This window comes from Triticum aestivum, chromosome 4A (assembly GCF_018294505.1).
Source record: "Triticum aestivum cultivar Chinese Spring chromosome 4A, IWGSC CS RefSeq v2.1, whole genome shotgun sequence".
Taxonomy (NCBI): Eukaryota; Viridiplantae; Streptophyta; class Magnoliopsida; order Poales; family Poaceae; genus Triticum; species Triticum aestivum.
The window spans coordinates 457,380,604-457,407,979 of NC_057803.1; the positions used below are offsets into that span (position 1 = coordinate 457,380,604).

At 46.5% G+C, this 27,376-nt stretch overlaps 1 protein-coding gene across 2 annotated transcripts; it reads right to left on the reverse strand.

Moving 5' to 3' along the window:
- Positions 1-453: 453 nt before the first annotated feature.
- On the reverse strand, positions 454-17,740 carry LOC123086339 (proline-, glutamic acid- and leucine-rich protein 1). Of its 2 annotated transcripts, none has more exons than XM_044508092.1 (13): positions 17,342-17,740; positions 16,639-16,755; positions 15,175-15,242; positions 14,881-14,980; positions 14,722-14,793; positions 13,829-13,888; positions 13,523-13,652; positions 13,257-13,447; positions 12,949-13,133; positions 12,589-12,716; positions 11,596-11,939; positions 2,216-2,450; positions 454-1,452 (listed from the first exon to the last, which is right to left on the reverse strand). In XM_044508092.1, exons 1-13 carry the CDS (start codon positions 17,588-17,590, stop codon positions 713-715), a joined length of 2,619 nt encoding a protein of 872 aa, XP_044364027.1. In that variant the 5' UTR covers positions 17,591-17,740; the 3' UTR covers positions 454-712. The 2 variants fall into 2 exon arrangements, with proteins under 2 accessions (XP_044364027.1, XP_044364029.1); XM_044508094.1 differs by having other exon boundaries at positions 15,175-15,238; positions 17,342-17,473.
- Positions 17,741-27,376: the final 9,636 nt, after the last annotated feature.

A 27,376-nucleotide genomic window follows, 5' to 3' on the forward strand; every position in this document is an offset into this window, starting at 1 on the left:
ATTGGCCCAACAAATTTGCCCTCGTCTATGGCGATATAAACTGGATGGCGTTCCTTTCATGCTGCCGTCAAGGATACAGAACTTGGCAGCGCAGAATACCTTTTGATACGGAAAATAATTCTATGAGAAGGACGGGTCTCACCTGCTAACCGTGAGACCTGGTCTCATATATTTTTTTTCCTTTTGATACCATGTTTCTTTTTGTTGCTTCTATGATGATCTGAAGTTAATTAACAATGGTTACCTTACAACAAGATCTGATGTCAAAAACAAGTGCTTGTACTCATGCTTTCGTGAATGGAGTCTAGCTTAATTAGTTCTACCCAACTCAGCAAGTGTTATACAGTTAACCATTGGCGTTTTATATTATTGTTCTGCTTGAACAGCTGGTGATTTTTGGCTTGGAATTCATGGTTAACGTTTGTCAACTTGTCCCTCTTCTTCAAGTCCTCAAAAAAAGAAATAACTAATCCTCGTATAATTTTTCTACAGAGCTGCCACATCTTCCTTGCACTGGGCACAAAGGCGCTGGCAAACCATGCAAGTGTCATAGGTACAGAAAGCAACAGAATACACGAACGTTAAGCCGATGGTCATTCTTAGATAAACAGAGCCATATATATAGCAAAAATGGCTCTGACCCCAAGGGATATGCTGATAAAGATGGACGAAAAAAGGCAAGGGTATATGTTTATCCTTGATTGAAGGAAGCTCAATAGTCAGAATCCGGGTCGCCGTCTTGTATCTCTGGCATAGAGTCTCCTGACTCTGTATCAGACAAGTCTGCCTTGATGGGCTGAATGAAGCGGGTTGAAGAGACATCTTTATAGCTGCTCGGAGCAGCAACACCTGGGTCAGATGGTTTATCACCTGAGGTTGCCAGATTGCGGAATGGTAGGTTGACCGCAGCTGAGCTTTTATTCTGAAGAAGAGAATCAACATGATCAGCACGCTTTTCCTCTCGAAAGGGGGTAGCTGTGGCTTTCTGTGTTTCAGGTGGCCTTGAGTAGATTGGATTTGAAACAGCATTGGAGCTAGAAGGATTATCCACTGTCATTGGCTGGGAGGTTTTTTCTGTGGTCGCAACCACCATAATGGCATCACTCCTGTTGCATGCAGGAACATCTTCTACTGCCTCAGCAATTGTATGTGAACCAATTTGCGGAACTTCTTTTACAAGAGTGGACTTTTCTGTCGGTTCATTATCCTTGATGGATGGCAACCAATCATCATAAGTATCTTCATCCGCAATAACCTGGCGCTGCCCTTCGGATGGTGAAAAGTTAAATGTGCCAGCACCAAAAATTGCCTTTTCTGGTTCACTGCGGTTGAGTCCAGGGACTAAAGGACCTGCCTTTTCTAGAGAAAGGGCTCGAGGGTGCGTAAGAACATCCAAAGCCAGCAAAGCATGTGAACAAAACTCTGCGAGCGTAGTGCCTATCTCTAGCTTCCCTGTAATAAACAAGAGATGATAGTTGTTACTTTAAAGGATATATCTGGAACCCCCCTAGCCAACACTATTACTTTCATGAAAATATGGAGCCACCCTAGCCAACTGCTAACTCCTTCCATATACCAAATCGACAGGCCACAAAGGCAAATCAAGCTCATGCGCTCACGTGGACAGGCATGAATCATGTGTATGAATGTACCAAGTATATTTTATCTTTTGATCTAGCTGCAGATTGCACCATGTCATAGAGCTAATAGTACAAGGCCTGCTTTTGTTGTATATATCCAGAGATAGTTCAAGCAGAACTCTCCCTTTTTCCTTTCAGTTAACCATCTATTAATTACGAGACACAAAATTAATTACTCCATCTGTAGACAAGTACTCCCTCCATCCCATAAGACTACCCACAATGGGAGTAACATAGGTAGTAACATCACACATATCTAGATAAAATAGATGATGTGGCAAGCAATAAATGAAGAGAGAGAGCAAAGTGGTAACATAGCTAGTTACTAGTAGTATGAGTAACATCACACATATTAAGGCAAGATGAGTCTATAGCTTAATAAATAAAGTGTCGCATGTTACTACACATATGTTACTCCCCACTGTAGAGGTAGTAACTAGTAACATAGACTAGTAACATATGCATGTTACTAGTCTATGTTACTACCCATTGTGGCTAGTCTAATATAGGATTAGCTTGCAAAAACGTCCTATATTATGGGACGGAGGGAGTAAATGATAGACATGAGATTTTACCTTTTCTGAAGAGTTCAGTTCCTTGGGCTAAATAAAGTGGCCGGGCATGAGGAGATGAAAGAAAAGATGCCAGCAATGCCTTATATGAAGCAAGTCGAAAGTCTGATATGCTTGTCTCCCCGACTTTGGTTGTTGATGGCTCATACCCTGCTCCTGAGTCACAAGCACTTGTAGCTATGTTAATTAGGAGCAAGTCCACTTTTGCCCTCCAGTGATCTGTCCTCAATGAACCCCCCTGATAAAGGCAATAAAATGTATATTACATCTGATTGTTGCAATTATACATCAGACAATGTAACCACAGACAATTGAGACCCAAGCACCATTGTGACAATTAGATAACATTGCAAATGACTCTAAATGATATTGTAGTGCATAGTGTCATTATTTCATGATAAAAGCTATCCCCATTCCAAAGGGACTCTACATCTTCAGCATGGCAATCAAGAAAATTACCTCTAAACCCTCTATTTTAATGTCATCTGAATCAAATTATATAAATTTCAAGTTATCACCCAACTATATATATATGATTAAAAAAAAGGAATTGCTTCAGCAACCACTCTACGTGACAATGATGAGCGGCTGGGAGCAATCAAGAAAATTACTTCTAAACCCTATATTTTACTGATATATATGAATAAAACTATATAAATTTCAATTTATTCCGCAACTCTATATATATGATGAAAAAAAGGAATTGCTTCAGCAACCACACTCTGCGCGACAATGATAAGCAGGTCGAAGGATGGCATCTCGATACCGGTGCCACCAATCATATGACACGCCACGGCAATGCCTTCGCCGAGCTCGACCACACGATCATCAGCACAGTCCAATTTAGTGATGGCTCCATCGTCAAAATCTGTGGCATGGGCACAATCATATTCACTGGCAAGAACAGCGACAATGCCTTCGCCGAGCTCGACCACAGGATCATCGGCACAGTCCAATTTAGTGATGGCTCCATCGTCAAAATCTGCGGCATGGGCACAATCATATTCACTGGCAAGAACAGCGAACACAAGGCCCTCAGCGGTGTCCACTACATCCCACGGCTTAAGAACTCGATCATCAGCATTTGTCAGCTAGATGAGAATGCATGTGGGCTGATCAGAAGACGTGTGCTTCGAATCTGGGATCAGCAAGGTTGACTCCTTATTCGGGTTAGACGTGGCCGGAATCGCCTTTACCTCCTACATCTTCAGGTGATCCGGCCAATATGTCTCTCTGCCCGCCACGACGACATGGCTTGCGGTGGCATGAGGTATGGGCATCTCAATTTCGACGCATTGGAGAAGATGTGATGCCTCGCCATGACACGCTGGCTGCCACGGCCGGATCACATGGAGCAGCTCTGTGACATGTATCATCACCAAGCAACGTCACGTGGCACAATTCATCGGCAAGCAAGGTACCGCGCGCAGCAGCTACTTGAGCTCGTTCAAGGCAACCTCTGTGGTCCTGTTTCACCGGCGACACCTGGAGGACAGCGCTACTTCTTGCTGCTTGTGGACGACGCCACTCGCTACATGTGGGTGATGCTCCTGGCTGGCAAGAGCAGCACACCTGATGTCATCAAAAGAATTCAGGCAGCAACAGAAGTTCAATGCGGATGCAAACTGGGCGTGTTCCACACGGACAACGGCGGCGAGTTTATCTCGACCAGGTTTGCCGCTTACTGCTGATGAAGGCATCGAGCACCACTTCTCTGCACCTTACGCCCCGCAGCAAAATGGCATCGTCAAGTGGCGAAACTAAACGGTGGTGGCAATGGTGCATGCTCTGCTGAAACAGAGGAGCACGCCAACTGAATATTCGGGGGAGGCTGTGAGCACTGCTGTCTTCCTGCTCAACCGTGCTCCCACTAAATCCCTTGCTGGAAAAGACACCTTGCGAGGCGTGGCAAGACCACAAGCCGGCTGTCCACAACCTTCGCACCTTTGGGTGCTTGGCGTATGTTAACAGGGTAACCTGAGTAAGCTCAAAAGACCGCAGCTCTCCCGCTGTGTTCATCGGCTAGGAAAGTGTGAGGCGTACCAGCTGCTGGACCCTGTGACAAGACGCATCTGCATTGCCCACTATGTCATCTTTGATGAAGAACGTGGCTGATATTGGGGAGCGGACGACAGCGCACGCTCAGGCAGCAACTTCGATATCCAGTACATCTACCTTCACGCAGCGAAGGCGCCCAGCTACGCGTCCAGCTCAGGGCGAGCTGAGCCTGTGTCAACAGGACATGTGACTCGGGGTACTTCACCTGCCACACCACCATCCCTGTATCAGCTCCAGCAACTCCAGAATTTGTCACAACACCAGCACATGATGATCGACTCGATGCTGCTCACCGCGACACACCAGTTCGCTATCGCATGGTCTAGAATCTGATTAGAGAACCACTGCCTGGACTTGCGCCACGCAACCTCGATGCCAAGCTGCACTCGTCGAGCACGGGGGAGCCGTGCTAATTTGCAGAAGTTGAGAGAGACAAGGCATGACAAGCAGCCATGCGCAAGGAAATGGATGCAGTGGAGCAGAACAGGACATGGGAGCTCGTCGATCTACCACATGGGCATCGACCAGTAGGCCTCAAATGGGTCTACAAATTGAAGAAAAATGTAACTGGTAAGGTGATCAAGCACAAAGCACAGCTGGTTGCACGCGGCTTCGTGCAGCAAGCCGGCATTGACTTTGATGAAGTCTTTGAGCCTGTGGCTCGCATGGAATCCATCCGTCTGCTGCTTGCTTTGGCTGCCCAGGAGGGGTGACCCGTCCATGTGCCCAGGAGGGGTGACCCGTCCACCACATGGACGTAAAATCAGCCTTCCATAATGGAGAACTGAAGGAGGTCTATGTGAAGCAGCCGCTCAGTTCATCATCACCGGAGAAAAAGGAAAAGTCATGCGGCTGCGCAAGGCCCTCTATGGCCTTAGGCAGGCGCCACGAGCATGGAACGCGAAGCTTTACTGCACGCTCAAGGAAATTGGCTTCAAAAATAGTGGGCACAAGCACGCGATCCACCGGAGCGTCACCGGTGACGAAATCGTGCCCATTGGAGTCTATGTGGATGGTTTGATCATTGTTGAAGTGTATATGTGGATTGCCTAGCCCTTTCCATTAGTTCGAACTTTTGGTTGCGTTGGCTAGTGCATGAAGCTTAACATGGTATCAAAGTCTAAGGTCTTGAGTTCAAGTCCTAGCTTTGGCAATTTATTCAAAAATTACTGCTGCCCCCTTTTGTCCACTTATAGGCCTCTTGAGCCATACCTCTGAGTCTGTTCACGTGTTGACTTTCTGCGTCACACGTGAGAGGGGGTGTTGAAGTGTATATGTGGATTGCCTAGCCCTTTCCATCAGTTCGAACTTTTGGTTGCGTTGGCTAGTGCATGAAGCTTAACAATCATCACTGGTTCATCCAAGGGAGCAGTGGAGAGCTTCAAGGACGAGCAACAACAACAACAACAAAGCCTTTAGTCCCAAACAAGTTGGGGTAGGCTAGAGGTGAAACCCATAAGATCTCGCAACCAACTCATGGCTCTAGCACATGGATAGCAAGCTTCCACGCACCCCTGTCCATAGCTAGCTCTTTGGTGATACTCCAATACTTCAGGTCTCTCTTAACGGACTCCTCCCATGTCAAATTCGGTCTACCCCGCCCTCTCTTGACATTCTCCGCACGCTTTAGCCGTCCACTATGCACTGAAGCTTCTGAGGCCTGCGCTGAATATGCCCAAACCATCTCAGACGATGTTGAACAAGCTTCTCTTCAATTGGTGCTACCCCAACTCTATCTCGTATATCATCATTCCAGACTCGATCCTTCCTCGTGTGGCCACACATCCATCTCAACATACGCATCTCCGCCACACCTAACTGTTGAACATGTCACCTTTTAGTCGGCCAACACTCAGCGCCATACAACATTGCGGGTCGAACCGCCGTCTTGTAGAACTTGCCTTTTAGCTTTTGTGGCACTCTCTTGTCACAAAGAATGCCAGAAGCTTGGCGCCACTTCATCCATCCGGCTTTGATTCGATGGTTCACATCTTCATCAATTACCCCCATCCTCCTGCAGCATTGACCCCAAGTACCGAAAGGTGTCCTTCTGAGGTACCACCTGGCCATCAAGGCTAAGAGCATCTCCAGCCGCGCCCCCAACAGACCCCCCAGGCCACTTTTTCGGCGCCGACGCCGAAAAAATGGCCCAGTCGCGCCCCTAGGAGCCCGTTTTCCGCCGGATTGGGCCGAAATTGACGCCAGCGTACCCAACTCGAACCCGGCGCGCTGGGGTCGCCTGGGGGCGCCGGACGGACCATTTTTGGCGCGAACTGTGATGGGCCCGCCCTGTCAGCGACGCGCCGCTTCGTCGTCCACATCGCCTCGTTTCCCGCGGGAATCAATGCCAAAGCTGCCGCGCTGCCGCGCCTTCGCCTCCATTGATGACGCGCCTGCCGCGATGCAGCGCGCCGGTCAGCATGCCCATTGATGTCGCGTAGTGAAGCGTCGCGTGGCCCAGCGCCACGGCCGCCCGCCACGCGTTGGCTTGCATGCGCCTCCCGCCGCCCCAGCTCCGGCTATAAAAGCCGCCCGCCTCGCCGGTGAACGCCACACCGCAGCACATCGCCTCTTTTCCCTCCCCCCCCCCCCCGCGCTTGCACACTCCACTCCCCCGCCGACGAGCAATGGCAGCGCGGTACCCAGGCGATTCCGCGGCGAAGAACGGCTTCGGCCGCCGCCACCTCCACGAGTGGGAGGCGCGCCTCCTTTTTGAGGCCGACTACCCAGCTCCCCCGGACATGAGGGTGCCGGGCGCGTGGCGTTTGAGCGCCGGCGGCGTGCCGGTGCCACCCGCTCCCACCGGGGCGGACCGGCGGGCAGAGATCGCCCGCATTAGGTCGTCGCTGGCGAGGAGCAGCGGCGAGCGCCGGCATACTCCCCCGACAACAACGCGTTCTGGACGATCTACTTCGACCACCGCCGCGACGGCCTGATTGCCTCCACCAACGGCGTCGTGCCTCGGGGCCGCCACAACGCCGAAGGGCGGCGCAAGTGGTGGGGGGTGCCCGTCCGCACCCTCGAGCACGTCCTCGACTACATCGAGGCCGGCAACACGCCGCGCCTCAAGTACCCCGCCCCCGCACCCCCGTCCTTCTCTCGCCGCCGTGGCAGCTCGTGGATGCCGCGGCGGTTGTCGGACGCGACAACCTCCTCCTCGGGCGGCTCGCCGGCGGCCTTCGCCGTCAAGCACGAGCCACAGGACACGGCGGGGGAGTCCCCGCTAGGGCGCCGCACCCGCAGCGGCGCCCTAACCATCCCCGAGGAAGGCCGCAGCGATCGCATGCGCCGCGTCCGGCCGAAAACCGAGCCGGAGCCTCCCCTGCTCCCGGTGAAGCCGGAGCACCTCGCGATGGCCGCCGCCGACGAGACGGCCATGAGGTGGGCGAGGGAGGACTACGTCCGCGAGCAGGTGGCTCGCCAGCGCCGCGCCCTCGAGGAACTCAAGGCGCGCCACCCCCGCCCCGTCCGCAAGGTGGACGGCGTCCTCTACCTCGACAGCGACGAGGAGGAGGCCGGGCCATCCCGCGTCGGCGACCCTGGACAGGGCTGCAGCAGGGACGGCAGCGGGTGGCAAGACGAGGACGACGATGGCGGCGGAGACTACACCGACTTCTACAAGCGCCTAGACATGTAGAAGTTGGACGGCGGCGAGGCGCGACGAGGACGGCGTAGCTAGGCCGTGTTTGTTTTTTTTATTTGTTTTTTGTACAAATTTGAATGAATGTCGCCGAGTTTGGATGAATTTCGAAGAGTTTATGCCAAAAAAACGCCGAATTCGTTTAGCCCTGGGGCCGACCTGGGGGTGACGACTGGGAACGCAGTCGCCCCCACGCCGAAAATCTCGCCGGCTCGCCCCCAGGACGCATTTTTTCGGCGTCCTGGGGGGCGAACGGCTGGAGATGCTCTAACCTCCTCGCCGAAAATCTCGTCGGCTCGCCCCCAGGACGCGTTTTTTCGGCGTCCTGGGGGGGCAAACGACTGGAGATGCTCTAACCTCCTCACACCTAGTGGTACTGAAACTGCACATCATGTACTCGGTTTTAGTTCTACTAAGCCTAAACCCTTTCGATTCCAAGGTTTGTCTCCATAACTCTAACTTCCTATTTACCCCCGTCCGACTATCGTCAACTAGCACCACATCATCCGCTAAGAGCATACACCATGGGATATCTCCTTGTATATCCCTTGTGACCTCATCCATCACCAATGCAAAAAAGATAAGGGCTCAAAGTTGACCCCTGATGCAGTCCTATCTTAATCGGGAAGTCATCGGTGTCGACATCACTTGTTCGAACACTTGCCACAACATTATCGTACATGTCCTTGATGAGGGTAATGTAATTTACTGGGACTTTGTGTTTCTCCAAGGCCCACCACATGACACTCTGCGGTATCTTATCATAGGCGTTCTCCAAGTCAATGAACACCATATGCAAGTCCTTTTGCTCCCTATATCTCTCCATAAGTTGTCGTACCAAGAAAATGGCTTCCATGGTCGACTTCCCAGGCATGAAACCAAACTGATTTTTGGTCACGCTTGTCATTCTTCTTAAGCGATGCTCAATGACTCTCTCCAATAGCTTCATTGTATGGCTCATCAGCTTAATTCCACGGTAATTAGTACAACTCTGAACATCCCCCTTGTTCTTGAAGATTGGTACTAATATACTCCGTCTCCATTCTTCTGGCATCTTGTTTGCCCGAAAAATGAGGTTGAAAAGCTTGGTTAGCCATACTATCGCTATGTCCCCGAGACCTTTCCACACCTCAATGGGGATACAATCAGGGCCCATCGCCTTGCCTCCTTTCATCGTTTTTAAAGCCTCCTTGACCTCAGACTCCTGGATTCGCCGCACAAAACACATGCTGGTCTCATCAAAGGAGTCGTCCAGTTCAATGGTAGAACTCTCATTCTCCCCATTGAACAGCTTGTCAAAGTACTCCCGCCATCTATGCTTAATTTCCTCGTCCTTCACCAAGAGTTGGCCTGCTCCGTCCTTGATGCATTTGACTTGGCCAATATCCCCCGTCTTCCTCTCTCGGATCTTGGCCATCTTATAGATGTCCCTTTCGCCTTCCTTCGTGCCTAACCGTTGGTAGAGGTCCTCATATGCCAGACCCCTTACTTCACCAACAGCTCGCTTTGCGGCCTTCACCATCTTGTACTTCTCTATGTTGTCTGCACTCCTATCCAGGTATAGGAGTCTGAAGCAATCTTTCTTCTCTTTAATCGCCTTCTGGACATCATCATTCCACCACCAGGTATCCTTATCTTCGCTTCTCCTTCCCCTGGACACTCCAAACTCCTCCGAGGCCACCTTACGAATGCAAGTCGCCATCTTCGTCCACACATTGTCCGCATCCCCTCCTTCCTCCCAAGGGCCCTCCTTAATGACCCTCTCCTTGAACGCTTGAGCTACCTCCCCCTTGAGCTTCCACCACTTCGTTCTAGCGACTTTGGCACACTTATCCCGCTGGACACGAATCCGAAAGCGGAAGTCAGCAACCACCAGCTTATGCTGGGGTACAACACTCTCTCCAGGTATCACCTTACAGTCTAGGCACGCACGTCTTCTCTTCTCGAGAGGGTGAAATCAATCTGGCTAGTGTTGGCCACTATTAAAAGTCACCAGATGTGATTCTCTCTTTCTAAAGAGGGTGTTAGCTACAATCATGTTGTAGGCTAGACCAAAGCTTAAGACATCTTCTCCTTCTTGATTCCTGATGCCATAGCCAAAGCCCCCGTGCGCCCCTTCAAAACCTGTGTTAGATGTACCCACGTGGCCATTGAGGTCTCCTCCTATGAAGAGCTTCTCACCAATCGGTACACTCCTAACCATGTCTTCCAGGCCTTCCCAGAACTCCCTCTTGGTGTTCTCATTGTGGCCTACTTGCGGGGCATACGCTCTGATAACATTGAGAACCAAGTCCTCAACTACCAGCTTGACCAGGATAATCCGGTCCCCACAAAAATCTTTTTTTGGGTTTCATCTCCGTAAGAGTGGCTGAGTTTTTACGTTGGCTCGCCAAGCCTATCACAACCCTCCTCCTTTACCCGGGCTTGGGACCGGCTATGTTGAGACAACATAGGCGGAGTTGAGAGCTTCAAGGACAAGATGGAAACAAAATTCCAGATGAGTGACCTTGGACTGCTGTCATTCTATCTCGGAATCGAAGTCCGGCAAGATGGCTATGGCATCAGACTATGTTAGGCACACTATGCATCGCGCATTCAGCTTGGAGGAATGGAAGGCTGCCACCCAGCTCACACTCTGATGGAGGGGCAACCGAAACTGAGCCGTGAGAGCACGGCAAAAAAGGTGGATGCCACAGAGTATCAAAGGATCGTTGGCAGCCCACAAAAGCACAAGGCCGATCTGGCATTCGCCATCGACTTTGTGGGTAGCTTCATGGAGCAACCTACAAGAGCACATGATGGCAGTGAAGCGCATCCTTCACTATATCGCCGGCACAAGCTACTACGGTCTACACTACAGGTGGAAGACTGGAAAGACACGGCTGATTGGCTATATTGATAGTGACCTCGCCGGTAACATTGACACCAGGAAGAGCACAAGTGGCATGATGTTCTTCCTCAGTAGCAGCTTGGTGAGCTGGCAGTCTCTCAAGCAGCGAGTGGTGGCTCTGTCCTCCTGTGAGGCAGAGTATGTGGCTGCCACATCTGCTGCAACACGAGGACTTTGGCTGGCTCGGCTGCTTGATGAACTCCATGGGAGAGAAGCTGAGGCAGTCAAGCTAATGGTGGACAGCAAACATATCGATCTACAGTACCATTTCATCAGGGACTGCTTGGAGGATGGGAGTGTCAGAGCCAACTACATCAACACCACAGACCAATTCACTGACATTCTAAGGACTAGGGCGGGTGAAATTCCATGAACTGCGTGCTACGCGTTTGGGATGGTGCTGCAGTCAGTCAATGAGTCCAGTCTTTTCCTTAGGTAGTATAAGCTAGTGAGTCAAGTCTGTCTTAGGCTAAAAGTCAGTGTGTCAAGTCAAGAAGTCTTAGGCTGTAAGAAAGCCAATGAGGTGGTTCTGTAGTACTCCCTCCATCCCAAAAATGCTCTTATATTATGGCCAAAAACGTGTCAAAAACGCTCTTATATTATGGGACGGAGGGAGTAGTTCCTTTCAGCTATAAGCAAGGGGTAAAGCCTAGCCAGCTACATTCATAACAGACCAGAAATTGAGTCCCAAATCAGACTTACCTATGCTCTTTCTACTAACAAGTATAACAACAGAAGTAATAAGAAAAAAATCCGAATAATAGGCACGTGAGAAAAGATAAATTTTAGGCATACCACATTTAGAAGAATTTCCAAGGTTTCTAGTGCAGCTATTTTAACACAGAGTGGTGTGAACATTCTAACATCTCCTGGAGTTTCAGGGGTCATTCCCTTCGATGAAGTTGGCATGGAAGAGGTTTTCATTTTCTTTGGGCTGATTGCTGCTTTCTCCAAACCCGAGGCATGTGAATTTTGTATTTGTGGTTCTTGCTTCCTCTTCTTGGAGTAACTTTTTGACGAAGATTCACTAGTCCCTTTTGATGGATTTGTGCTGAATAGAGTCATTTCTTTTACACAATTATCATCCAGATCACCAACTGCATTGCTGACTATTACCTCTAACAAATGGAGAGACATTCCTGGTAACAAAAGACATCATTTATTCAGCCATGGGCGTGACTCGCAATCGACTAAAAGACGACCAAGGCTATGTACCAAACATTTGTATGGATGCAACTCGAAGTATGACAGTCAATCAACAGAGAAAAACAACAGGCAGACCAGTGCAGGGAATGTGAATGTTAAGTTATAGATTCCATGTTTTGAAGACATGGAGGAATATGTTTAGACCATACGCCCCTGGATGCAGCATGGTCATACCTCAAAGATCTAGCCTGTTGTTAAATTTGAGTTCTGAGAGAGCATCATTGACAAAAGTTTGTCTGAACAGAAAAACTATATCCCTCAAACCAATGATAGTTTTCCCGCATGTGCAAACAGAACATGCCACAAATAAAGTATTTGAAGGATGATGCATTTCAAACTATTTCTCCGCAGTGGCAACAGGAAAAAAAAGTCAAGAATTAGTGTTCTATCTCCACTCTAAAATAAGCGGAATCATTGTTAAATTGTTGCTGACTCTGTAAACAGGCAGATCCAATTTCATTTCAACCCTGAGGTATGATTAAACATAATTATGACAAAACAACTCGCTGTAAAAACTTGTCTTAAAATATAAAATCATGCAACTGTGAGCATACAAACAAACAAACAAAAGGAATCACCTACCAACACCCATGGAGGTCAGCAACAGCTGAACAATGCTGTAAACTTTTGTCCTCGTAGTAGGTAACTTCGCAATTTTGCAGTAATCAGTTACAAGCCGTACAATATTAGCAGCATGCGGTAAAAGTTGGCTGCAATATGACAAGTAGATAATTTAGATATTTCTTTTCCAGTACAGATTCAGATCCAGAATAATATTAGACTTCTATAATAAATCCAGTTTCCGAAGCTACTTAAAATTCAAGTATTATTATCAAACACTTGTGTCTATGTTGCTGTATTTGATGCAAGCTTAAAACTTGTGGAAAACATACATTGAGATGTGTCTTAGATAATAGTGATAAGAGGCAATACACATGGTACCTTCGCATTCCTTTAATAGTTGCATGGAGCAAATCCAAGAAAGATGAATGCAATGATGGAAGCTCAAAACAAATAAGCTCTTGGTGCAAGGAAGTAGTTGAAGGAAACGACTTGTTGCGCAATGATCCATCAACTAAGAGCACTCTCCGTGACAGAGCTATCAAAGCACGGACAGGAACGGTGACCTTTTTTGACAATGACAGGTAAAACAATATGGTTTAGAGCAATGTAATGTTTAATGGTAGCTTATCAGCGCCATTAGGTAATAAGTAATGATAATGTACCAAGAGATGAGGCTTTGGACAAACCTGAACCGGGTAATAACTAGTCAGCATCATGCAGCAGCAATGGGCAAGGGCTGAAATGGTAGGAACAGTGAAGACACGAAATTTCTTTGTCACATGCAGATTGCCTCCCAACTTTACTTGATCTCCCAACACTGGTGGAGGATCATTACCAGGTGGAACTAGAAGCATCATAATCTCACGCCCTTTCTTTTCTGCAAAGATAAGTTGTTCAAAGCCAATCTAAAATGGTACAACCAAAAATAAAAATAGCTCATGACAAACATTACCTTCTTCCAGCCCAACAAAGGCATCGTTCAGAAGATTGTTTATACCAATCAGTACTTTCTGAATCATCAATGACCAAGTGCCCTCAGATACTCGGACAGAAGGTAGCATTGCTAAGACTCTCGCAAATTTCTGAAGGATTGGAAGATGCGAAAAAACAGAGGTTGGTCAACACAATGAGAAATTTCATGGCAATGAGCGACAGAAGAAAGAACATCAAAATGGAGAATAAAACACACAAATGTTACTTTGCACAGCATCCCAAAAAGATTAATTCGAAGATAAGGCATGAAGCATACAGTGCTCACCTTTGATAATTTTACATTGACTTCTGTACTCATAATCTTTGCTGCAATGGTGGATTCAACCTGAATTGTGTAAATTAAGCACAATATGACATAATATAACAGCCAGTAAAATAGTAGGGAGTTGTACATTTGCTGTAGTTTCAGAGGTATGTACTAGAAACTACTTTTACAAAAATGATAAATAAGTGACACATGACAAATAAATCTAAAAGGAACATGTCACATAAAGAACTCTCGTGTGCCACGCACCTACATTTAAATCACAATTAGACATATTGATAGTAGCTCATGTAGATCATCAATAAAGATGTTCCAATTCAGTAACAAAAAATAGATATTCCAAACTTTCAACTCTATGATCCTACATCCACCCAGAAACCAACTTTTACAAAATTTTATTTATTAAAACACCTAACCAAACCTTTTCCTTCGAAGCTATTCTCAAGGATTAACTTTTCTCCCTTCTAGACTCAGAAAACTACTCCCTCCAGTTCACAATAAGCTTTTGGATATGGATATGGACATGGTCTCCAAAAGACCAAAACATAGCTTTGACCACTAATTCCTATGAAAATATATTTCTAAATCCCAGTAAAATTTAGATTTATAGAAGTACTTCTCGAGACAAAGGTACACGTAGAAATATTTCAGGTGGCTAACATAAATAGGAGTATTTTAAAGAGATATAAGAGTCAAAGTTTTATAAGTTTTGGCTAAACGCGTAACCAAAACTTAAAGTTTTCTGTAAACTGGAGGAAGAATATATGTGTTCACGATAAGAAATGAACTACTCCCTCTGTAAACTAATATAAGAGCGCTTAGAACACTATTTTAGTGATCTAAACACTCTTATATTAGTTTACAGAGGGAGTACAACATAAATGTAAACATACTTTATTGTAGTGTCGATTTACAGATGAGGGATACAATTTAATAACTGTCCTTAGCAAATCAATCGCTTCATCCTGCAAATACAGACAGAAGTAGATTACATATTTACTCTTGCATGCTTGAAATCAAACAGAGTAAGCCTGTGGGTGAAAACAACATACCGCCACTGGACCATTTTCATTTAAAAGCAGCAGCAATGGTTCAACAACTCTTCCAGCAAAGGATGATGCCTCTTTCTTTAAGTTCAAATATTTCGCCAATCTAATCAGAGAACAAGTTATGTTGCTTTCAACTGAACAAAACAGAGTAGCGCACAAAAGAAAGGGCAATGGATATGGACATATTGTTGAGCTTTAGTTTCAAATAATCACATTCACAATACTACGAAGTACCTACAATCCAACTATGTGCTTGACAGCTTGAGCAAGTAAAAGGACATAGCTTTCATGACATACCTCGCAAATAGATCAGACATGGAAGTACAAGAGACCAAAGTAACAAGTTGCAAGCTAGGTGGTCCTTTCTAGGAGGAAAAAAAGATATATCAGATAAATAATTGTATGAGAATGTTTCATTAAGAGAAAACTAGAAAGATAATTTTCTCTGGGGATGTGAAGACTATGGATTATATGAACTCCTGGGGAGCATTATTTAAGATCTTCGATAAAAACTTTTACTAGGGTGGGTTTTTCTTTAGATGTGGTTTGTTGAAATAGGTCATGCTCAATCTCAATCAGTCAAACTTGCTAGTGTATAAAACCACGCCAATGAGCTCAGTGAAGCCATAAAGATAACTAGTACTACTACACACCTGTCAGAAGTACTACACTGGTGTCAAAAACGCTCTTATATTATGGGATGTAGGGGGTAAAATATACAGAATAGGTCAAATAATGAGAACAAATGCCATCTGCAAGTTCAATTTGTGATATAATTTTCCAATAAAGGTTCATATTTACATCAAATGGATGGCGTTACATAATATAATTTCCGATTGATTGGTTGCGGTGGTAGCTTAGCATGCATCAGATATATAATAAATTTAGAGAAAAGTGATCTAGTGAACAAATGCAGTTTTATAATAGATTGAACACCTACAATTTAAATATAAAGAAAATGGTGACTGGCATTTCATTCTTCGGTTTAGATGTGACCTCAAAACAATCACAATATAACCAGAAATAAAGAAAAATAGCAATATCCACAAAGAAAGTTATGAACAACCACAAACACAGGCAGCCAGAAGGTGCCAAGCCAAACAGACTTAAGTTAACCCAAGGGACACTAAATTTACACGGATATCACTCCCACAGAGATCAGTGCCGAGGACAGACTTCTTCATCTGTTTTCTCCTAGGTGTAGAAAATCTCAACATCACATTTAATTTCATGGAAGTTGTCTTATCAATGAAGCAGGTCAATCAACTAGTATGACGTCAAACGTAACTCCAGCGAAGGTTGATCACATCTGAAATACCTAAATATTTCATTTCATGGAAGTTGTCTTATCCATGAAGGAGGTCAATCAAATAGTATGACGCCAAGTGTAATTCCAGCAAAGGTTGATCACATCTGAAATATCTACATTTCATGGAAGTTGTCTTATCCATGAAGGAGGTCAATCAAATAGTATGACGTCAAGTGTGATTCCAGCAAAGGTTGATCACATCTGGAATATCTCTATACTTCCAGATATCACTACCTTCCTGTCTATAATCTGCTTGGAATTTAATTAGCTCAACAAATTCAAACAAACTTAAACACATTTTTTATGAAGTTAATAATGGGATTCTCAAGACATTAGAACAGTGATGAAACAAGGGGTCCGGGTCAGGGGGTGGGGGCACACAATTGCTCAGAACAAAAACAAAACGAGAACATAAAATTCCACATAAAACTGAAGCAAACAATGTGCAGTACCTGCAAGTTCCTCAGAATCTTCTCAAACCAATCAGAGTATGATTCAGCAAAGCGCTCACTGCTGCACTCTTGGAAAGTCACGCCAAGTAAACAAGTTCCCAACCAACAACTATATGGCTAAAGATTTATAAACAGAGGACGCCAATATTAGTAAAGCATGTCTGATACATTTTCTTTTACATCAAAGATTTAACAACTGTTAAAGCTATCAGAAAAACAGTTACAGACGTTTAGATTTTATTGTTAGAATATGTTGTATATTGTTCGAGCATGAATGTTTCTGCAGCACAGAACAACAAAAATATAACACTTATACCAGATAAAACTATCTCACCAGATGGCATAATTCATACTCCCTCCATCCGAAAAAGCTTGTTCCTCAAATGGATGCATCTAGCACTAATTTGGTGCTAAATACATCCATTTAAGGGACAACCTTTTTCGGGTGGAGGGAGTAGTACATAAATAACTTTAAAAGAGAGTAATGACAAGTAGCACTGAGGAAACATAACAGAATTAAAGTTTCAGTGGTGTATAGCAACAACTAGCTCAAATCCGCACACCTTGTCACATTGGGTTTAGTATATACAAGTGCAATACAAGTTCAGCATTATGGTGGAGATATTCTTTTTACAGTACCAAATTAGCAAAGTACGGTGAAAGCAGGGGGGGGGGGGGGGGGGGGGGGGATACGGCAACGTACTGAGCCGCTCTCCACTAGCTCGCCGACGCGCTCGACCCAGGCGTCGACCGTGGCGCGCCACGCCTCGGCGAGCTTTTGGTCCGACGGGTCCTGGAGGACCTCGGTGAGGAGGCCGTGCGAGCGCACCGCCTCCTCCGGCGGAACGGTGCTCCCCGGCTGCGGCATCCGCTCGCCAACCACCACTCGGAGCAGACGTGGCTTAAGCCAGTGGTCGTTCACGTCCGCGAGGAAGCCGACGGCGCCGGCCATCGCTGGTTAGTGAGGGGTCTGTGACTGGAGGCGGGCTGAAAGACGGCTCGGCCGGACTTGAGGTGGACGATAATAGGGACGGTTGGAAGGAGAGACCGAAGAAGGCGGCGGCTCCGGGACGGAGGGATAGGACGCCGTAAAACCCTAGCGGCTTCGAGCAGCAGAGTTTGGGTAGTTTAAAAAGAAAACTAACTTTGGTCTAAAAATAAAAAGAAAACTAACTTACTTTCTCAAAATTCATTTAAAAAATCAAAATGTGACGTATACAAGTTTTGTAGATATTGTTATTTTACTGAAAAATATATTATTATGCTTGATCAAGTTTATACAAACATCAATGTATATAATATTATACCCGATAAACAAAGTAGAAAAGGTGAGGGAGATCGCTTTCCTCCTACGCGAGCAGACGGAAACCCTAGCCGCCGCCAGGGATCCGATCCTTCCGGCGGCTCCGCTCTGTTGGCGACCTCTTGGTCGTGAGTGGTGAGGGAGATCGTCGAATCCCGCGTGTGCGGTCGTCTTAACTTTAGGTTAGGGCCCTGGTAGCTTAGGATTTTGGGTTATTCAACTTGGCTTTGGCGGCGGCGACGGTGATGCTGAATAAAGAAGCTTTAGATTCTTCCACGACGGGGCAATCGTCTCTATGGTTGGTGATGGATTTGGAAATTAGTATGTTCAAGTGAGGATGTTGTGGCGTCGGCAGCATCCTTGTGGTGGATTTGTGTCCTCGGGCTCCGCCATTGCGGCAATGTCTGCTCCAACGTCGGCGTGGACCTTGGGAGGTAGTCCAGGAGCAGATTAATATTATGGTCCGCATCGACGGCATTTGAAAGACGAAACACTGGGTCCGTGGTTGATGTCTACTACACAACCTTCTTCTTATAGACGTTGTTGGGCCTCCAAGTGCAGAGGTTTGTAGGACAGTAACAAATTTCCCTCAAGTGGATGACCTAAGGTTTATCAATCCGTAGGAGGCGTAGGATGAAGATGGTCTCTCTCAAGCAACCCTGCAACCAAATAACAAAGAGTCTCTTGTGTCCCCAACACACCCAATACAATGGTAAATTGTATTGGTGCACTAGTTCGGCGAAAAGATGGTGATACAAGTGGTATATGGATGGTAGATAAAGGTTTTTGTAATCTGAAATTATAAAAACAGCAAGGTAACTAATGGTAAAAGTGAGCGTAAACGGTATTGCAATGCTAGGAAATAAGGCCTGGGGTTCATACTTTCGCTAGTGCAAATTCCCTCAACAACAATAACATAATTGGATCACATAACTATCCCTCAACATGCAACAAAGAGTCACTCCAAAGTCACTAATAGCGGAGAACGAACGAAGAGATTATGGTAGGGTACGAAACCACCTCAAAGTTATTCTTTCCAATCAATATGTTAGGCTATTCCTATAAGTGTCACAAACAGCCCTGAAGTTCGTACTAGAATAACACCTTAAGACACAAATCAACCAAAACCCTAATGTCACCTAGATACTTCAATGTCACCTCAAGTATCTGTGGGTATGATTATACGATATGCATCACACAATCTCAGATTCATCTATTCAACCAACACATAGAACCTCAAAGAGTGCCCCAAAGTTTCTACCGGAGAATCACGACGAAAACGTGTGCCAACCCCTATGCATAGGCTCATGGGCGGAACCCGCAAGTTGATCACCAAACATACATTAAGTGAATCACGTGGTATCCCATTGTCACCACAGATACGCACGGCAAGACATAGATCAAGTGTTCTTAAATCTTTAAAGACTCAATCTGATAAAATAACTTCAAAGGGGAAACTCGATCCATTATAAGAGAGTAGAGGATGGAGAAAACATCGTAAGATCCAACTATAATAGCAAAGCTCGCGATACATCAAGATCGTGCCACCTCAAGAACACGAGAGAGAGAGAGAGAGAGAGAGATCAAACACATAGCTACTGGTACATACCCTCAGCCCCGAGGGAGAACTACTCCCTCCTCGTCATGGAGAGCACCGGGATGATGAAGATGGCCACCGGAGAAGGATTGCCCCCTCCGGCAGGGTGCCGGAACGGGTCTAGATTGGTTTTCGGTGGCTACGGAGGCTCCTGGCGGCGGAACTCCCAATCTATTGTGCTCTCGGATGTTTTTAGGGTATATAGAGATATATAGGCGGAAGAAATACATCAGGGGGGCATGAGGGTGGAGGGCGCACCCAGGGGGTGGGCGCGCCCCCTGCCTCGTGGCCTCCTTGTAGATCCCCTGACGTGCACTCCAAGTCTTCTAGGCTTCTTCTGATCCAAAAATAAGTTTCGTGAAGTTTCAAGTCAATTGGACTCTGTTTGGTTTTCCTTTTCTGCGATATTCTAAAACAAGGTAAAAACAGAAACTGGCACTGGGCTCTGGGTTAATAGGTTAGTCCCAAAAATGTTATAAAAGTGTATAATAAAGCCCATAAATATCCAAAACAGTAGATAATATATCATGGAGCAATCAAAAATTATAGATACGTTGGAGACGTATCAGCATCCCCAAGCTTTATTCCTGCTCGTCCTCGAGTAGGTAAATGATGAAAACAGAATTTTTGATGCGGAGTGCTACTTGGCATAATTTCAATGTAATCTTCTTAATTGTGGTATGAATATTCAGATCCAAAAGATTCAAGATAAAAGTTCATATTGACATAAAAATAATAATACTTCAAGCATACTAACTAAGCAATCATGTCTTCTCAAAATAACATGGCCAAAAAAAGTTCATCCCTACAAAATCATATAGTTTAGTCATGCTCCATTTTCGTCACACAAGAATGCTCTCATCATTCACAACCTCGATGACAAGCCAAGCAATTGTTTCATACTTTAGTAATCTCAAACTCATAAACCTTCACGCAATACATGAGCGTGAGCCATGGACATAGCACTATGGGTGGAATAGAATATGATGAGGGGGTTATGTGGAGAAGACAAAAAAGGAGAAAGTCTCACATCAACGAGGCTAATCAATGGGCTATGGAGATGCCCATCGATTGATGTTAATGCAAGGAGTAGGGATTGCCATGCAACGGATGCACTAGAGCTATAAATATATGAAAGCTCAACAAAAGAAACTAAGTGGGTGTGCATCCAACTTGCTTGCTCACGAAGACCTGGGGCACTTGAGGAGGCCCATTGTTGGAATATACAAGCCAAGTTTTATAATGAAAAATTCCCACTAGTATATGAAAGTGACAAAACAAAAGACTCTCTATCATGAAGATTATGATGCTACTTTGAAGCACAAGTGTGGCAAGGGATAGTAGCATTGTCCCTTCTCTCTTTTTCTCTCATTTTTTATTTTTTTATTTGGACCTTTTCCTTTTTATGGCCTTTCTCTCTCTCTCTCTTTTTGGCCTTCTCTTTTTTTATGGCCTTTCTTTTTTTATTCCTCACTTGGGACAATGCTCTAGAAAATGATGATCATCACACTTCTATTTACTTACAACTCAAGAATTACAACTCGATACTTAGAACAAGATATGACTCTATATGAATGCCTCCGGCGGTGTACCAGGATGTGTAATGATGCATGAGTGACATTTATGAAAGAATTATGAACGGTGGCTTTGCCACAAATATTATGTCAACTACAAGATCATGCTAAGCAATATGACAATGATGATGCGTGTCATAATAAACGGAACGGTGGAAAGTTGCATGGCAATATATCTCGGAATGGCTATGAAAATGCCATAATAGGTAGGTCTGGTGGCTGTTTTGAGGAAGATATAGGGAGGTTTATGTGTGATAGAGCGTATCATATCACGGGGTTTGGATGCACCGACGAAGTTTGCACCAACTCTCAATGTGAGAAAGGACAATGCACGGTACCGAAGAGGCTAACAAGGATGGAAGGGGAGAGTGCGTATAATCCATGGACTCAACATTAGTCATAAAGAACTCACATACTTATTGCAAAAATCTACAAGTCATCAAAAACCTCGGCACTACGCGCATGCTCCTAGGGAGGATAGATTGGTAGGGAAAGACCATCGCTTGTCCCCGACCGCCACTCATAAGGAAGACAATCAAATAACACCTCATGTTTCAAATTTGTTACACAACATTTACCATACGTGCATGCTACGGGACTTGCAGACTTCAACACAAGTATTCCTCAAATTCACAATTACTCAACTAGCACGACTTTGATATTATTACCTCCATATCTCAAAACAATCATCAAGCATCAAACTTCTCTTAGTATTCAACACACTCATAAGAAAGTTTTTACTATTCTTAGATGCCTAGCATATTAGGATTATTTAAGCAAATTACCATGCTATTTAAGACTCTCAAAATAATATAAGTGAAGCATGAGAGTTCATTAATTTCTACAAAATAAAACCACTGCTGTGCTTTAAAAGGATATAAGTGAAGCACCAGAGCAAATGACAAACTACTCCGAAAGATACAAGTGAAGATCAATGAGTAGTCGAATAATTATGCAACTACGTGAAGACTCTCTAAGATTTAATAATTTCAAATCTTGGTATTTTTATTCAAACAACAAGCAAAACAAAATAAAATGACGCTCCAAGCAAAACACATATCATGTGGCGAATAAAAATATAGCTCCAAGTAAAGTTACCGATGAACGAAGACGAAAGAGGGGATGCCTTCCGGGGCATCCCCAAGCTTAGGCTCTTGGGTATCCTTGAATATTACCTTGGGGTGCCTTGGGAATCCCCAAGCTTAGGCTCTTGCCACTCATTATTGTTGGGGAACGTAGTAATTTCAAAAAAAATCCTACGCACATGCAAGATCATGGTGATGTATAGCAACGAGAGGGGAGAGTGTGATCTACGTACCCTTGTAGATCGACAACGGAAGCGTTTGTCCTGGGTAGGGGACACAAGCACTGCGCCAGCTCCTGCACCGTGTCGGGAGAACGCCCCATCGAAGTACACGACCCAGCCGTCTGGTGCTTCACTTCCCGAGGAAAGTGATCGGTCTTCGCCTGCCTCGAGATCCGGCGCTTCTGCCCATTCTGCCATGAAATCTGCAAGTGCGGCTCCCTTGATAACTCTGGTCGTGCTAAATTCTAGCTGAAATGCCTGTAGCTCAATGTTCCATTCGGCGACCCTTCCATCTGAGTTGGGGCTCATGAGCACTCTTTCCAAGGGGTATGCTGAGACGACCTTGATGGGATGTCCTTGGAAGTAGTGGCGCAGCTTGCGCGAGGCCACTAGTAGCGCGAGGAGGAGTTTTTGAGGCATGGGATACCATGCCCTTGTGTCCCGTAGCACCGTGCTGACAAAGTACACGGGGTGCTTGACGAGGTTGAGGGTGTTGGCGCTGCTTGCGTCCTCCAGAGGTCGAGGCGTCTCTGGAGACGACGGAGCCCCCGGGTTTTGGTCACCAGAAGAGGCCTCTCCTGCTCCGGGTGCGTTCTCCTGCTGCGGCTGTCCCTTTATGGTTGTGGTTGCGGCCTTCGCGTGGCCCTCCTGGCTCTGCTTTGCTTCAGTTCGGACAGTCGATGCGGCCTTGGCACAACGCTCCTCCCTGACCGCCACCAGGGTTGCGCTGGCGGAGTAGGGGGTGGCCGCAAGGTAGAGCACCAGGGGCTCCCGAGGACGCGGAGCTACCATCACTAGCGGACTGGTAAGGTACCTCTTGAGGTCTTGGAATGCCTTGTCGGCCTCTTCAGTCCATTCGAAGGGGCCCTTTTTCTTCATTAGCTTGAGGAAGGGCAGGGCTCGTTCCCCCAGCTTGGAGATGAACCGCCCCAACACAGTCACACACCCGATGAGCTTCTGCATTTCTCTGAGGGTCCTCAGCGGGCTCATATCTTCGACTGCCTTGACCTTCTCCGGGTTGGCCTCGATGCCCCTGTGGGATATGAGGAAACCCAGGAGCTTGCCCGAGGGGACTCCAAATACGCACTTCTCCGGGTTGAGCCGTAGGTCCACTTCGTTGAGGCTGGCAAAGGTTTCTTCCAGGTCCTGTGTAACACCCCGGATATAACTTTCCCAATTTGTACTCCAACTCTTGCCGTTTCCGGCGTAAAGTTATTTTATTTTCTCGGGTTCGGGTCTTTGTCTCCGTGTGTTGTTATCGTTGTCATGCATCGCATATCATGTCATCATGTGCATTGCATTTGCATAAGTGTTCGTCTCATGCATTCGAGCATTTTCCCCGTTGTCCGTTTTGCATTCCGGCGCTTCGTTCTCCTCCGGTGGTCAATGCTAGCTTTCTTTCGTGTGTGGGGATTAAACATTTCCGGATTGGACCGAGACTTGCCAAGCGGCCTTGGTTTACTACCGGTAGACCGCCTGTCAAGTTTCGTACCATTTGGACTTCGTTTGATACTTCAACGGTTAATCGAGGGACCGAAAAGGCACCGTGTGTGTTGCAGCCCAACACCCCTCCAATTTGGCCCAAAACCCACCTAATTCTGCTCCATCACCTAGAGCGTTCGATCACGATCGCGTGGCTGAAAACCGCACCTCATTTGGACTCTCCTAGCTCCCTCTATGCCTGTAAATAGGACCCCCCGAAATTTCGCGGATCCCCTCTCTTCCTAACCCTAATTTTTCCACTCCGTCGCCCGCCGGACAAAAATCCCAGGCTGGACGTGTCCGGATCCGTCCGCCGCCCGCCCGCACCAGTGGCAAGCTGCCACGTGGCGCGCCGCCGCCGCCGCCGCCGAGGCCCGCGAGGCCCAGACGGGGCCCCCGCGGCCCACTCGCCATCCGCCGCCGCCCGCTGCTTCTTCTTCGTCCGCGCCGCCCGACCGTGCGCCGGCCACCGCCGTCACTCCGGCCGCCGCCAAGCTGCTCCGCGCCGGCGAGCTCGACGTCCGGCCTTGCCCCGCCGCCGTTCGGTCGCCCCGCCGCCTCGCCCTGGCCTCGCCGCCTCACCCTCGCCGCCCCTCGGGTCCCGAGCCCCGGGCCGACCTCCTCCTTCCTCCGGCGATCCCCGTCGCAGCTCCAGCGAGGGATCCGGTGGACCTCGGATTTCGTGCGCCAGATCTAGATCTGGTGAACAGTAACCCTAGGTTGATTTTTTCCTTCTAAGTCCCAAATTCTCAGATCCAAGTGCCCCTGTTCATAGCCCCGTAACTTTGCATCCGTAGCTCTGATTCATGCATATAGCATATCAAAATGTTCATCTCAGAGAGTACATCATTTCATTCCATTGCATCATTTTCATTTGAGTTCATCTTGATGCCCGAAATGCTGTTAGAAAAGGGCTATTTGAGTTAATTGTCAGATCTGCTACTCCATTTAGCTATTTGTCATTTTTGCCATGATTATTGTGTGCATGATATGCCCTGATGCTCTACATATGTTTTGTTAAGGGTTTTGTCATCTTTCCAAAGGTGCAAACCATATATTTTTGTGATGTGTGTGGTGACTAGTGCAAGCTTGCAAAGTGGTGCACTTGGTAAATCTGTTTTCAGAGACTTAGCATTTCCACCAAGTCGTTGAGTTCTTTATCTCATGATGCCATATGTTCATGTTGTTTCCTAGTGATTCGTGCCTCTTTTGAGGATGATCAGGATGTTTTATTCATATTGTGGTGCTCTATCCATCCATGTCTTTGTTTGCATTTATGGGGCACCCTAGCTTGAGTCAATCGAGCTCTACTTTTGCCACTTTGTGAATCTGGGCAGATTGTCAACTTGTTTGCAATTTTGCCGGTGATGTTGTAGTTGATCCGTGCATGCTATGCCATTGTTCTTGCCATGTCTAGCTTGCATTTTGTGTGTTCTTGATAGATGTATGCTTATCTTGTCATGACTTGCACCGTAGTGAGTGCATCGAGCTCGTAAACATGCCTACTTGAGTTATGTTTCAGCATGTGCCAGTTTTCACTAAGTCTGAAAACTGATTATGTTTTTGCTATGTTCACATGCTTGTTAGTATATTTTCTGATCCCTTTTGGCTCAAGGTCACTAAGGGACTTTTGTTAAGCTATTTGAGTAGCTCCATGCCATGTTTTACTTTGCCTTGTTCAGATCCTGTAGCATGTAGTTTTGTTGCTCCGAAGAGGGCTACTTGGTCTAAAATTCCAGACAAGTGTTAATTTCACTAAGTCTGAGATCTGTTTTCCATATGCATTTTTGCCATGCTTGTTTGAACCTGTTAATGGATGAATTGGCCGTAGCTCAGTGCTAGACTTTTGTTAAGAAACTTTAATGCATCCCTGCCATGTATTTTGTTGTCATGTTTGGGTGCTGTAGCATGTTCATCTCATTGCATTTAGATGGCTACTTGCTGTAAATCGCAGACCGGTGTCATATTTGAATCGCTTGCCATTTCGAAACCGTAACTCCGATTCCGGCGTTCTTTATATCGTTTTCAAGCGATTTCATATCATCTTTCCAGTGGCACACTTGGATTCCCAAGTTGAGGCCAGGTTCATGCATTCCTTGTCAAATCTTGCATATGCATCCCGCATTGCATCCCGCTTAGCATATCATCATTGCATCATATTGTTTGATCCTTGCACGTGGTTGATTGTGTCCTTGTTGCTTGTTTGTCTTGTTTGGGTAGAGCCGGGAGACGAGTTCGCTAACAAGGAGCCCGTTGAGTTTGCTTTCGAGGATCCAGTCAACTCTGACAGCTTTGCAGGCAAGATGATCATACCCTCGAAATCACTACTATCTTTGCTATGCTAGTTTGCTCGCTCCTTTGCTATGCCAATGCTACGATGCCTACCACTTTATTTCAAGCCTCCCAAATTGCCATGTCAAACCTCTAACCCTTCATGTCCTAGCAAACCGTTGATTGGCTATGTTACCGCTTTGCTCAGCCCCTCTTATAGCGTTGCTAGTTGCAGGTGAAGATTGGAGACCGTTCCTTGTTGGAACATTTATTTACTTGTTGGGATACCATTATATTGCCATGTTATCTTAATGCATCTATATACTTGGTAAAGGGTGGAAGGCTCGGCCTTTCGCCTAGTGTTTGTTCCACTCTTGCCGCCCTAGTTTCCGTCATATCGGTGTTATGTTCCCGGATTTTGCGTTCCTTACGCGGTTGGGTTATAATGGGAACCCCTTGATAGTTCGCCTTGATTAAAGCTTTTCCAGCAATGCCCAACCTTGGTTTTACCATTTGCCACCTAGCCTCTTTTTCCCTTGGGTTTCCGGAGCCCGAGGGTCATCTTATTTTACCCCCCCCCCCTCCCCGAGCTAGTGCTCCTCTGAGTGTTGGTCCACCTGTCAGCTGCCGGTGGCCACCAGGGGAAACTCTGGGCTGGCCTACCCGTACCTAGGACAATCTGAGTGTGCCCTGAGAAAGAGATATGTGCAGCTCCTATCGGGATTTGTCGGCACATTCGGGCGGTGTTGCTGGATTAGTTTTAACCTGTCGAAGTGTCTTGAAGAACCGAGATATCGAGTCTGATCGGAACGTCTTGGGAGGAGGTCGATTCCTTCGTTGACCGTGAGAGCTTGTCATGGGCTAAGTTGGGACTCCCCTGTAGGGATTTGAACTTTCGAAAGCCGTGCCCGCGGTTATGGGTAGATGGGAATTTGTTAATGTCCGGTTGTAGATAACTTGAACCTTAACTTAATTAAAATGAATCAACCGTGTGTGTTACCGTGATGGCCTCTTCTCGGCGGAGTCCGGGAGGTGGACATGGTGTTGGAGTAATGCTTGCGCAGGTTGCTCTCTAGTTTCTCGCTCGCGCTTTGCCTCCTCTTCTCGCTCTCTTTTGTGAATAAGTTAGCCACCATATATGCTAGTCGCTTGCTGCAGCTCCACATATATTTACCTTACCCTACCTATAAGCTTAAATAGTCTTG

Coding starts and splice junctions, on each gene's coding strand:
- LOC123086339 (XM_044508092.1), bottom strand. CDS start 17,590: ATGGCCGGCGCCGTCGGCTTCCTCGCGGACGTGAACGACCACTGGCTT. Junction 15,243..16,638: donor AGATTCTGAGGAACTTGCAG/GTACTGCACATT, acceptor TTTTCCTCCTAG/AAAGGACCACCTAGCTTGCA. Junction 13,653..13,828: donor TCAATGTAAAATTATCAAAG/GTGAGCACTGTA, acceptor CCAATCCTTCAG/AAATTTGCGAGAGTCTTAGC.